Genomic DNA, 11,915 nt, shown 5'->3' on the forward strand with positions numbered 1-11,915 from the left:
GTCAGTATGCGAGCTTGTCATCGGATTTCCAATGTCAAATAACGCTCGAGACCGGGGTTCAATTCCCCGCCAGAGAGTAACTGATGCGCTTTGCGATTCTTTTTTTGGAGTTTCTCGCCGGAACGTTTGGATTCGTCTCGTGTTTAATGTGAAGAAGCTGTCTATCTATCTGTGTATGTTCTTGGGCAAATCGACTATTTATGCATGTGCATGCATGAGCCAAGCTCCCATTTTGGCAACGAGAGCATTACGCCCACTTCCCCAGGAAGCTCATGAGCGCCATACCCGCAAGGAGTCCTACCGAGGCGCACGTCGTCAGCGCGGCGCCGGCGTCGACGAGCTCGCCGCCTCCAAAGATCCAGTCCCGCGCCCACATTTCGACGAGGCCGACCCAGAGCAGGATGCCGGCCGACAGTGCGTCGAGCGTGCCGATGGCGACGAGGGTGGAGGGGTCCTTGCCGTTGAAGTGCTGGAGGACGCCGATGCCGATGGCCATGCCGATGGGCGTCGTGATGCCGAAGATGGCCGCCATGAGCAGCTTCTTCCACAGGCTGACGGGCTTCGACGACGAGGCCACCTCCAGGGACGGGGTGCCGTGGCTGCCGCCGTCGGAGCTGCCCGCCGTCTTGGGCTCGACAGACGGGAGATGCGATACGTCTGTTACCGAAGACGGCGTGTGCTGTCGAAGCGTTGCGATGCGCGTTCCCAGCGCGATACCCTCGAACATCTGGTGGAAGAGTACCACGATAAAAAGAGTGACGAAGAAGGAGTCGCCGGCAACGACAAGAGTGAGACCGATTACTGTGTATCAGTCAGCATGCTGTACTCATTGACATGGCACAAGCCAGAGACGGATGATTGTAAACTTACATATCGAATGAAAGATGATGCCCGCCTCGAGGATCAAGACGCTAACCATATCGTCATTGAGTTTCGCACTGACTGCCGTCTTGTTGCCCCCGGCTAGACTCTTAGCAAGGCGGTGACAGCCATAGTCTACGAAGAACGAGACGACAAGCCCAGCCATGACGATGGCGGCTGTTGTACCCTCGAATTTGATTTGGTCCTTGAGACATTCGTTGCCGAACATGAGCGAGGCATGAGTGAAGAGCTGTCGGTTGGCGAGGTGTCAGTGAAAAGACCATTTCAGTCAATTCTTTTTGGAAGACAGGGCGAGAGTTGCAACTTGACGTACATGAACAAAGGCGGTGGAGATGATTACACCGGTGCCGAATTGTTTCAGGATCACAAAGATGACGCCGAGCCTTCCTGGCAGGATAGGGGTAAGGAAAATGGGAACGGCGGCGCCTAGGAAACTGGTGGCGAGGACCACGAAAAGAAGTCCTATACGGAGAGGGATGTTGTAGTCCCGGTCCCGTCGACCACAAGACACCGCCGACGCTGCCCCTTCCGATTGGCCGGCACCCACACAATGCCTGGAATATGCCCGTTAGCGATGAGGCACTTATGGGAAAGGGGAAAGGGACGAGGAGAGCTCACTCGACGCCGGCATGGAAATGACAGTTAACCCCTCCCTGTGCTGAAGAGGCATCTCCTTCCCCCGTGAGTATGATCATGGTCGTGATCGTGACCGTGACCGTGACCGCCTGCTGGCTCTCCGCCGGACTTTTGTGCGCCACCCTCTGGGGCAACTTCTACATCATTGCCATCGGGGCCGACGCAGAACCTTTTCTCCAGAATCAGCCGCAAAGCTCGGTAGCCGAGAAAGAACCGGGGGACGGGGGGGTTCTCACATATCTGCTCCATGGCTGTGGCAATCCGTATAAGCCGGGGGTGGGGGGTGTCGTTGCCGATGCCTGCCCAAGAATCTGGTACTCGGCCGTGCCAAACATGCAGAACCTAGACGAGGTCCCAGCCAGGTCAGTCTCCCTGGCCCTGCCTTCGTGGCTCATACAAGATGGGGGGGTCAAGGTTGGTTTGCTTACACGGTGGCGCCGTGGTTATGGCAGTCCGAGATGGCCGTGGGCTTGGGGGATGCAGTCGTCGAAGTGGGAGGCGCGGTTGTTATTGTCAGCTGCTGTCGGCGAGCATGCGGTGCCATCTGTGTTCCCGAGGCCTCTCCCAATAGGGAGAAGCGACGCGAGTAAGACTCGCATCCATGCGCCGGTTTTCCGCGTACAAGAGGCCATTTGGAGGTTTGTTGATGTGAATATGGTCCGTCTCGGACTGGTGATCCCTTCGCCGCCGTTGGACAATGTATCCAGTCAATTAATTGGACAGAACGTCGACCAGTGCGCAACGGCCAGGCGTATGTATGTCTTTAGGGTATTTATTATCCTCTCGATCATCCTTCACAAGGCCTTCCCCCTGTCTGTCTGTGATGGCATCGCTTGGCGGTTACGGAGCTGCTCGCTTGGCGCACCACAGTTCGATCCCCTTCGTGTGGAACCGGCAGGCACTCACATTGGCTGCCCTCCTACTTTTGAGTACCTTGATAGACATGCAGCTGCTTGGCGAGGCGAATGGGGCTGGGTATAAACGAATGTCCAGCGTGCTTGCTCAACCTCGTTGCGCGAAATATTTCATTGGCAATCATACGACCGGCGCAGGCTTGTCAAGGCTTGGAGTAGGAATGCCAAGCCAGTTGGACTTTTTTTCGCTAGACTCTTGGTTGTGCTTGCCCTGCCGGCTTGGCCGTTGCTTGGTGGCCATCAAGGTGTACGTCTACAGAATTGGATCGCGTAATACATTCACACCTCGCGCTCGCTATGCTCATCTAAGCTGGACTATCTCTTGCCCAAAATGCTCCCCAACTCTACCAACCGTCCAAGGCAGATGGATTGAAAACCAGAACTCTCTGGCATACCCCTATAGGCTACCCTTCCTCCTCCGGCGCTGGACCCTATTGCTTGTGCATCTCAGATGATGATGAGCTGTGTAGTTGCGACTGTTAGTCTATGCCGTTGCGTAAAGGATAGCCCCTCGAATATTTAAGCTTACCTCGATGAGCTTCTCGGTCAGAGCAAAGCACTGCTTGTCGGGTTCCTGGCCCTGGCTGAATGAACACGATCTCCAGAGGCCCCCAAAGCCCACTTCCTCGAGTATCTCGTTGAGGACCCCGCTCGTCTCCATCGCTGCCGAGATGTTGTGATCCGACGTCATGGCCTGGAGCAACGTGTGGGCAGCTTCAAGCGTCGTCGAGTTCTGGCAGTGCAGTAGGATATCATCGAGTATCTGTACGATGGGGAAGCTCCTATATATTGAAACAAAGCATTAGTTTTTCCCCGTCTTTGTCGTCTCCTCCTCATCTTCCCTAGAAGGCGTCGCATCCACGTCAAACTTACAGATGAGCGACAACAGTAGGCCGCATCGTAGCCAGCTCGTTCAACCACAGGAGTGTGCGATGCTGCACCGAATCTTGCAGATACTGGAAGTCCACAAGTGCAATGGCCGTGTTCAACAACATGTCCTTATCCTTCACCATTGACAATGCCGGATTCGTCCGCACTTGCGACATCGTCATCACCGTCATGGGGTTAATGCCTGATTGCCACAGCGTTTCTTTGAGTTCTTCCGACCCTACTGTTCGCGATTGCACAAGGGCAAAGTACGGAGATGCGAGCATATCCAACGGCACTTGTTCGGGTCGGCCCGTCGTAGGATTGCCTATCTCCATGAGGGTTGAGAGGACCCGAAGGGCAGTCCCCTTGGTCATGGTGTCAGTCAACCCTCGAATAAGGCATGCGCCCACGGCAAAGTGGAAATTCTCGACCGTGAAGTGGATGCCGTACAAGTCATCCAATGGCAGGGCAGCATCTTCCAATTGGGCGCGGCCCTGGATCAAGATGTGTGCCATCCTTCCATTACGTACTTCCCCGGACGATGCAATGTTGGTGAGTACCGCCTCAAGAAAGTTGGCTGCACAGTTGAACAGGCTCGGGGGACCAGGCGAAGTAAAGAAATGGCCAGCCAGAACAGTTGCAAACCGTACCGAGATGTCGTCAGCAACTTGCCCATCATCTTCGACAGTGAAGTTACGATGGCAATGAGCATCTCATTGTTGTCTTCGCCGAATCGACCCACCGCGCTTCGGAGGGCGACGAGGACCTGATAGAGGAGATCATCATCGACTTCTTCCCTGGCCAAGCAACCCATAACGGTGAAAGCTCTTGGTTGGACTGCAGGGTTGTTCTGGAACGCCGTGCTGGCCACCAAACTCATCCACCTCGACCGCCAGGCATTGGCCATATCCACAGAGGGGGCCGCAGTCGAGCAGATTTCGAAGAGGAGGGCGGCCAGACTCTCCGTACCGCCAAGAGTCTGCCCGTTGTCTTGGTTCGTCGAGATGGAGGCGCCATCTCGAGTAAACACCGGGGGCGAGAAGATGTCGTTTCTAGGTTCCGACAGAGTGTCGAGAGCGCCACGGAGTTTTGATAGCTTCGCTTCTTCTAGGTTAAACGAGGTGCACGCAGCGTGTATAGAATTGATGAGAAGCCTGTGCACAAGGATACGAACATCCGAGGGGCCTGTGTTGGCGAGCATAGTGACAACGTGGAAGATCTCCGGCAGATAAAGCTGGGACTGGACGCCGCAATCGAACGATAGCGACAGACAGAACTGGAGAAGGGTACAGATCTCGGGCCAGACAGCGTTATCCGGCATATATTTGGTGGGTCGCTGGGATGACCTGTTGAGGGCCTTTCGCAGACGTGAAATGATCTTGCCCCGGAGTGTTATGGTACCCATCGCCGTAATAATAGAGGTCAGACACTGGGTCTGCTCATCGTGCATACCAAGCGCCAAAGCTGCTTTCAGCACTTCTTCGAGGAATATGTCAAGCAGTGTTTCGTCTTTGTATATGTTTGGCCACACAGAATGCTCCAGGGTCAGATTGAGAGTAGGGTCCGTGATGGTCACATCAATGAGTTTGCGGAATATCACAGCGATCCTCTCCTTGCCCTTCTCGCTGTCAGCCTCATCCCCAAGCAACGAGGTTCGAAGACTCGGTAGCCAGGGTGCCATGTATGCCAGACTGAGCGGCTTCTGCTCGTCCGAGAAGCTTTCCCAACCGACAAAGAATTCATTGAGGAAGTCCGATGTCAGCTGAGGCTCTTCTTGAGCCAAATGCTTGCTGATGTTGACAATGAATTGAGTTGGGTCAAGAGGAACAGCGATATCTCGGATGCACATGAACTTCGAGGCGGCCTTGAATTTGAAGGCTCTGCACAGGGCACCCAGTAAATTGTACGAGGAAAGCCGCAGAATGGGATCCGCGGCTGCAAGATTCGTGAGCGCAAGGTTGAGCAGAGTTCCAGGGACGTCTTGTGGCCTGATCAATCTTTCATATGACTTCAAGGTCCTCGTGTCTTTGCCGTACTTGGCTTTCGCGCCGCGAACGGCCTGCAGTACTTCCGATTTCTTGGAACTCTGAAAGTACATGACTATTTTGCCATTGTCTGCGCGCAGGCCAAATGCCGAGTCGTCATCGGTTGGAATGGAAGTCGGAGCCTCTTCCACCTCGCCCAACCTGAAGATGTCATTGACGGTGGCGTGGAGGCGGAAGCCTGGGTGAACTTCTTGCTTTTTCGTCGTCGTTACTTGGACAAATTGACTGCCGACTTTGATGATGACTTCAATCTGGCCTCGGGTTTTGGATAGACGGGTTATGGATTGGAATACGTATCTGGTATCCGTTACGACGCTGATGGTCTCTTTTGGAAGATGCAACTGGCTGAGGTGAAAATGTGACTGGAGATCTTGAAGACTCCCAATAAGGTGGTATTCGACATTGCCTGGGTTAAATATACTGGCTTCGTTCTTGGTCGCTAGGCGGAGTATACGGCGGAGGCATTTCCTGAACGCGCTATTCATATTGTAGACGTAAATCCTGGATAGCGAACGGGAAATCTCAGTCGGGCTCAGGAACTCAAGCTTCTTGAAAAGGTCATCTTGGGGCTCGTTTTGTCCGTTGTAGCAGGTTGCATCGATAAGCAGACCAAAAGGACGGTGCCACAAACGACTTGCTATCTTTAGGTAGCAGTATATGAGGGTATCGAAGTCGATAGAGTCGGAATCGATATGTCGGAGAATTACACAAATGATCGATAGTCCATCCTTACTTTCGCCGCCATCGTAAACCGCTCGCGAGGTCATGAATGACTCGGTGCTTCGGAAGGCATTGCGAAGCATGAAGTGTTGAAACCTGGAATATGCTAGTGGCGCATTGGATGAGATCTGAGGTCGATTCCAAGTGACAGCAAGCGGAGGAGGGCCTAGTGTAGTAACGAGGTTGCGCAGGGGTTCTATAGCTGGGGACCGCCCACGAGCCAGCTCATTTGGAGACCGGACATAGTCCCTTCTTGTTTGCGTCATAAGCTTCTGCCGAACTTGATCCCAGTGGTCATAGAGAAATCTGTGAAGTGCAACGCACGAACCAAAATCAAAAGTCTCAGTCTCTGGGGAAGGGGTATCAAGAGTATCAGCATCAGGTGGGATCTAATGCAAGTCAGTATGATAATGAGCTAAAAATGTTGGGGACAAGCGGCTGACCGAAATCTCACGAAGGAATTGAGTCACGCGGTAAATATTTTGCGCGAGGAAGTCGTTGAGGGGGTACATATATGGCTCTTTGGCGCCAAATAAGACGTTGTTTGCCAAGTTCTGAATGACTTTGGCGATCAAGAGCAGTCCGCGCCGCATCTCTTTGGACGGCGCCACACTTACTAGCCCTTCGGCTTCAGGGGCCACAATGGCAGGGCAAAAGAACCTCAGAAATATGAATGCACCAACTGCAGTGTACTTGGCCTCGGGGAATCTGGTCATGACGGCGGCTGAGATCTGCGAGAGAGTATTAGAGTTGATATATAGAAACAGCAAAGGGACGACAAGACTTACAATACTGCAGATCTTCCTGAAAGAGGCTGGAATGGTAGCCGACGAGGCCCTAATGTCATCAATGAAGACCTTGGCGACGATGCGTAATTGCAGTGCGTTCTTCTGTACCTCTTCCTGTGAGTGAATTCGCGCAGGGTCTAGTTCGAGATCGAGATCTTTTGAGGTCAACATGAGACGCTCCACGACCTTTTGGAGAGTGGCCCGCAAGTACTCGGCCCCTTTCCATTTGGCGTAGACAGAGAGTATCTTGGTTGCAACGCAGTTTCGACGCAGGATCTCCGACTCGTTCTCGGTTTCTTCAATCTCTTGTTTGATGAGTGCCTCCATGAGCTCAAAGGTAAGACCACGAGTTTCGAAGATGTTGAGCAAGGATATCGTCAGCTCATCAACTTCGCTGCTGGGGCAGACAGTGCTGATGGCGACCGCAAGGTGCAAGTCGTGCGTCAGTATGTCCAGCAGCTCCTCGTACCTTTCGCTGACAGCGGCATCCGACAAGTTGCTGAACTCGGTTCCTTGGACCAGAATGTTGTAGAGAACTTTGACAAAAGCAGTGCGGATCTCGACATTCTCATGATATCCGATGCTGAGCGAATGCTTAAGCCCGACGTCAATGTTCGCACTCAGTAGATTAGAAAGAATGGTAATTGCGAGGTCTCCCGAAGATGTCGACTCGTCACGGTTAGTCGAAGGTATCAGCATATCGCTTCTATGCATATCCATCGGTTCGTAATTGAGGAGAGACAAAAAGCGGTTGAAATAGGTGTGGAACATTTGCGACTTCAACTCGCTCGTCCCGGCATCGTTTTGTCCGTCCCCTGGCTGTAAGGGAAGACGGAACGTTAGTTCTGCAAGGGAACGAAGACATGCTCTGTCAAGGTCTCTCTGAATACGAGTTATTTCGTCTTGGCGAAGGCCTCCGTAACCTCCCTCGCGGGGCGAGCGAGGGCGCGCGATCCATCCAAAAATGATTTCCAGAAGCTGGTTGCGGATTCGCACATCGTCGCGTAGGTTCAGGTGCTCCTTCTTCCGTGTCACCACTTCACAAAGTTGGCAGACCTTGATCTTGACTCTCAAGCAGCCGATATTGTCGGGTGCGCTATCTAAGAATTTAGCAAAGCTCAAGGTCAAAGACCCTAGGTGTACTGATGCGGCTGCACCTAGGTCAGAGGGCGTCTCTAGGCGTTCGACGAGTACTTTCAACAAAGACGAAGTCTGCTCTGCAAAGATGATCTCACCATCCTGGCTTTTACCGGCCGTTTCGAGAGCTCCAGTGAACAAAACCTCGAGTTCGGATTCCAGGGCCTTAAATAAAGGCTGGTAGAGGTTGGGAGATATCTCAACGGACAGAACCTCCCTCATTGATTCCCTCACGCGTACGTTGCTGCAAGCAAGGAGCTGAATCCCGAGGCGCAAATATCGACTTAACAAAGTCTCCTCGAAGTTTTCTGATGATAGCCGATCGATCCAACGCAACCCCCAACTGCAGGTTCCTCGAGGTTGTAAGCTTGATCGGCTATGCAAATTCCACCAAGTGAAGCGAGAAATCCCGAATAATTTCGCCATTCCGTCAGCGATCGGTCATCTACACTGTCGATAGGGGTTGTCGAAACGTCCTTGGAGAGATACATCCATCTGTCGAATGCAATTTCCCAGGCCTCCAAAATACCCATGCTTGGACATTGCATACGACGGAGCAGATTCCGTACTCGCTTTTGAAAAGCAACGACGCCGGTAAACCTAAAGGCACGAGAAGCTATTTCGGAAAACACGTCGCTGTTTCGCAATAGGGGCACTGTAGCTTTTGTGTTTTCCAAAGTCGAATCAACAATTCGACATTCGTCATTGAACAGGCCAATGCACGACGTGACAAGCTGGCATGTGTCGATATCCGCGGAGTTTAAAGAGACGAGAAACAGTGTCTCCAACTTCGCGGTCAGTGCCGTCCGCTCAGGGATCTCGTCTAGCACTTCCGACAGCTCCTATGAGACGGGTTTAGTATGCCACTACCTTCAAGTTGATTGTCAAGTACTTACTTTAATATTGGTCAGCAATAGCAACCGAGACTCAAGATAGCCGTGAATCGATTGCAAGACTGTACTGTCGCCTTGTTGCATGTACTTGACGCACATGGACATAAGAGAGAGCGAGCTGATACATTGTCAATATACCAGTACATGGCCATAGCTGTAGAGTGCTTACGTAAGTTTCCAAAATTTGATCTTGAACCCCTGAGTCTCGAGCCTCTTGGCCTTGCGTAAGGAGGCCAAGATGCCATCCGGTGCCAAGAGGCGATGCGCCATCGCACTGGACAGTGATCGGACCTGGTCGTTAGCCGATACCAAGCAGGATATGAATGCTTCAAAATTGTCCTCGTAAAATTTATCGGTGCTGTCAACAGGTGCATTTTCGAAAAGAGTTGTCGGTGATGCATCCAGAAACTTGAGGATGGTGCATATCATAGCGGTGTTGGATGCGCTGGTCTCCGAGGCCTTGCGTTGCGAGGTATGGTCACCAAGATACATGTTTGTTGACGCGGCAAGCATGGTCTGATCGAATTAGAAGGGTGATGCGGATTTTCAAGGGGCTAGGACAATCAATTACCTTCATTTGCTCTTGTATGAAACCTGCAACTTCATGGAAGAGAGGGCGATACTGATCAGCTTGTCGCTGTCGCGCAAAATAAGAGCATGCTTGAATCAGGGCAATCTTGAACACCTGCGGAGCAGACGCATGCAGACACGCCTGAACTAAAGACTCGATGGAGCCATCAAAGTTGAGATGAGTGAGGCTGATCAAAGCGGCTGTTATCAGATCCTGATCGAATCCACTACCATCTAAGCTCGGGGAGTATCTGCGAAACACGGCATCTCGCACTTCATCCTGGACGTCCATGGCAAAACTGACAAAGGCGGCATCGCTATCATCGTCGAAATGACGGGCGGCGCGCAAGAGGCAGACCAGACAGTATCCCGCGGTTTCGTTTTGGTTTCTTAGCTGTTTTCTTAGGTTGTCCAGGAATTGCACCTTCTTGGACATGCTGCCACTTTTGGCCTCTCGTAAGTTACTGGCAACCTCAAAGACTTCGGGTACGAGGAAGAGCAGCATCATCTGCAAGGGCTGTAGCATCGTTCTTCTTCTGGTGCTGTCTGTGATGGTCTGCGTCATGTCGAAAAGCGTATCAGCACCACCGTCCAGCCTCCTACGCTGATTGTGTAACCTGACAAACTCCTCAGGATACCGGTCGAGCCATCGTATAATCATAAGCGGGGTGACGATCGCAATGGTGCTCTGGAAAGATTTTCGGAAATGCAGAAAGCTGGAACACAGTTCCTGAATGACCTGCCCCAGCTTCTGGCTGTCGAGCCAGGCATATGAGAGCAGGCGCAATATCACTAGAGAAAACTTCTCATCCTCTGCCAAAGTCGGCGGCTGCGGGGCACCAGCTTGAACCGGTACCGCCGCCCGAACTGTATAGATCACGGTCCTGAAGTAATCGAACGCCGCGGGCCAGCTTGATGCGGTCAGAAATTCACAAATCGACCTTACATGTGGTTCGACATCGTGCGGTTGCAGAATGCTCGCACCGTGGCCTTCGACATGTTCGTCCGAGCTGCTCGAAGATGCACCTCGAGAGACAGGCTCTCCGTACCTCGGGTCCAAGACCTCCTTCGCAGTTTCCTCGTCTAAGATCGACCGCGTTGGAAGCGCAAATCCGTCAGGCAGTGGCTCTAGCATATGCTTGAAATGATCCAATATCCTTGTGACAAGGGCGTTGTCGAGCCGCTGTAGGTTGATAGCGATGGAAGACGGCCGCCCATCCTGAAACGCCGCGTCTATTTCGGCTTCCCCTCCATCTTGCTGCTTCTTCCAGTTTGCACGGCAACAATCGGCGGCCAATGCCAACACGTATAGCTCGGATAAAAGTATGTGGGTTGGGTGGGACACAAAACTTTTGTAAGGGCGCCCCAGTTCTTCCAAGAGCGTCACAAGGGAATCCAGCACGACTGCTACCGACGAAGAGCTGATCTTGATCAATGTCTGGCGAGTAATGACGGCTATCTCATCCTGTCGTAGGTCCTGGGCTTGGGTGCCGGTACGGTGTGGGAGCTGGCAGGAAGCTATATTAGCAAGGCGAACAGTATCTATGCCAGGCACAGCGCATGTTGCCGCCATGTTGCTGGTGGCGATGAAAAGGAGTTATGGTATAGTATACCCTGGTAGTAAGTCTTTCGACCAAGCAGCCCACGAGGCCCGCATCGCCATTCATCTTGTAAACCGTAGACTCGAAATCGAGAAGCCACTCGTCATGGTGACGGTGCCATATACAAGCGGGAGTGCTGGCCAGAGGAGGTTGGTCAAAGACTCGTCGCAAAGGACAGGAGGTCGTGTCTCGGGATTCTACGTCCAGTGGGAGCTCAGGGTGTACCTCGCGCCGGTATGCTTGGATTGGTGGTTGGGATCTCGAGAGTGCGCGCGGACCTGATTCGGCGGATAGCTGCCGGAGTTGGTGGTTTGGGAGCGGGCAAGTAAAATAGCTGGGCGACAGGAATGCACCGAGTGACACGTCAGTTCAAGGACGAAGATTCAAGAGTTGGTGGCTCGGGAATCTTGTTTGCGACTGGGAGCAGTTGTTTATTACTAGTAGTGTGCATGGATGGAGGTTGGGTGGGTATATTGATTGGAATGGTGTTGCAGCTCGGCAGACCCTGTGATAGTGATCTGACAGAGTGCCGGGTTGGGTTCTCGGGCATGGGAGTGACGAAAAGGGAAGATCCGTCGCGGTCCTAAACGCCCTAAGCTCAGGGTCAAGGGTAGGGGTTAGGCACTCGTCCGGCAGCAGAGCAGAGGCTACCGGCTAGTGGTGCTGCCAGGCACGATATGGAGAACTGGTGAGAACTGGCCTCTTGGAACGCGGCCCCGACACCTCGATTGGATCAAATATTGAGGAATCAATCGATCAAGCGTGCCTGGGAATTTCCCAGCGACGAGGTCCCTCAATCCCGGTTCCCAGTCAAAGAAGGATTAGAGGCCGTGGCGTGCGGGGGGGACTGAGCATTTAC

General features: G+C 52.8%; 2 protein-coding genes across 2 annotated transcripts; both read right to left on the reverse strand.

The window, feature by feature from the left end:
- Positions 1-247: 247 nt before the first annotated feature.
- Positions 248-2,062, reverse strand: PG998_009625 (uncharacterized protein; the record flags this gene model as incomplete). The annotated part of the gene is made up of 5 exons (XM_066876441.1): positions 248-801; positions 871-1,111; positions 1,196-1,436; positions 1,741-1,860; positions 1,947-2,062. 5 exons carry the CDS (start codon positions 2,060-2,062, stop codon positions 248-250), a joined length of 1,272 nt encoding a protein of 423 aa, XP_066728597.1.
- An 854-nt stretch (positions 2,063-2,916) lies between these two features.
- On the reverse strand, positions 2,917-11,122 carry PG998_009626 (neurofibromin 1; the record flags this gene model as incomplete). Its single annotated transcript, XM_066876442.1, has 10 exons — positions 2,917-3,214; positions 3,306-3,796; positions 4,000-6,456; positions 6,511-6,798; positions 6,856-8,250; positions 8,562-8,834; positions 8,889-9,003; positions 9,055-9,401; positions 9,457-10,962; positions 11,069-11,122. 10 exons carry the CDS (start codon positions 11,120-11,122, stop codon positions 2,917-2,919), a joined length of 7,224 nt encoding a protein of 2,407 aa, XP_066728598.1.
- Between the last annotated feature and the right edge of the window lie 793 nt (positions 11,123-11,915).

The sequence above is a fragment of the Apiospora kogelbergensis genome (assembly GCF_038363985.1).
Source record: "Apiospora kogelbergensis strain CBS 113332 chromosome Unknown utg000006l_segment0_segment0, whole genome shotgun sequence".
Classification (NCBI taxonomy): Eukaryota; Fungi; Ascomycota; class Sordariomycetes; order Amphisphaeriales; family Apiosporaceae; genus Apiospora; species Apiospora kogelbergensis.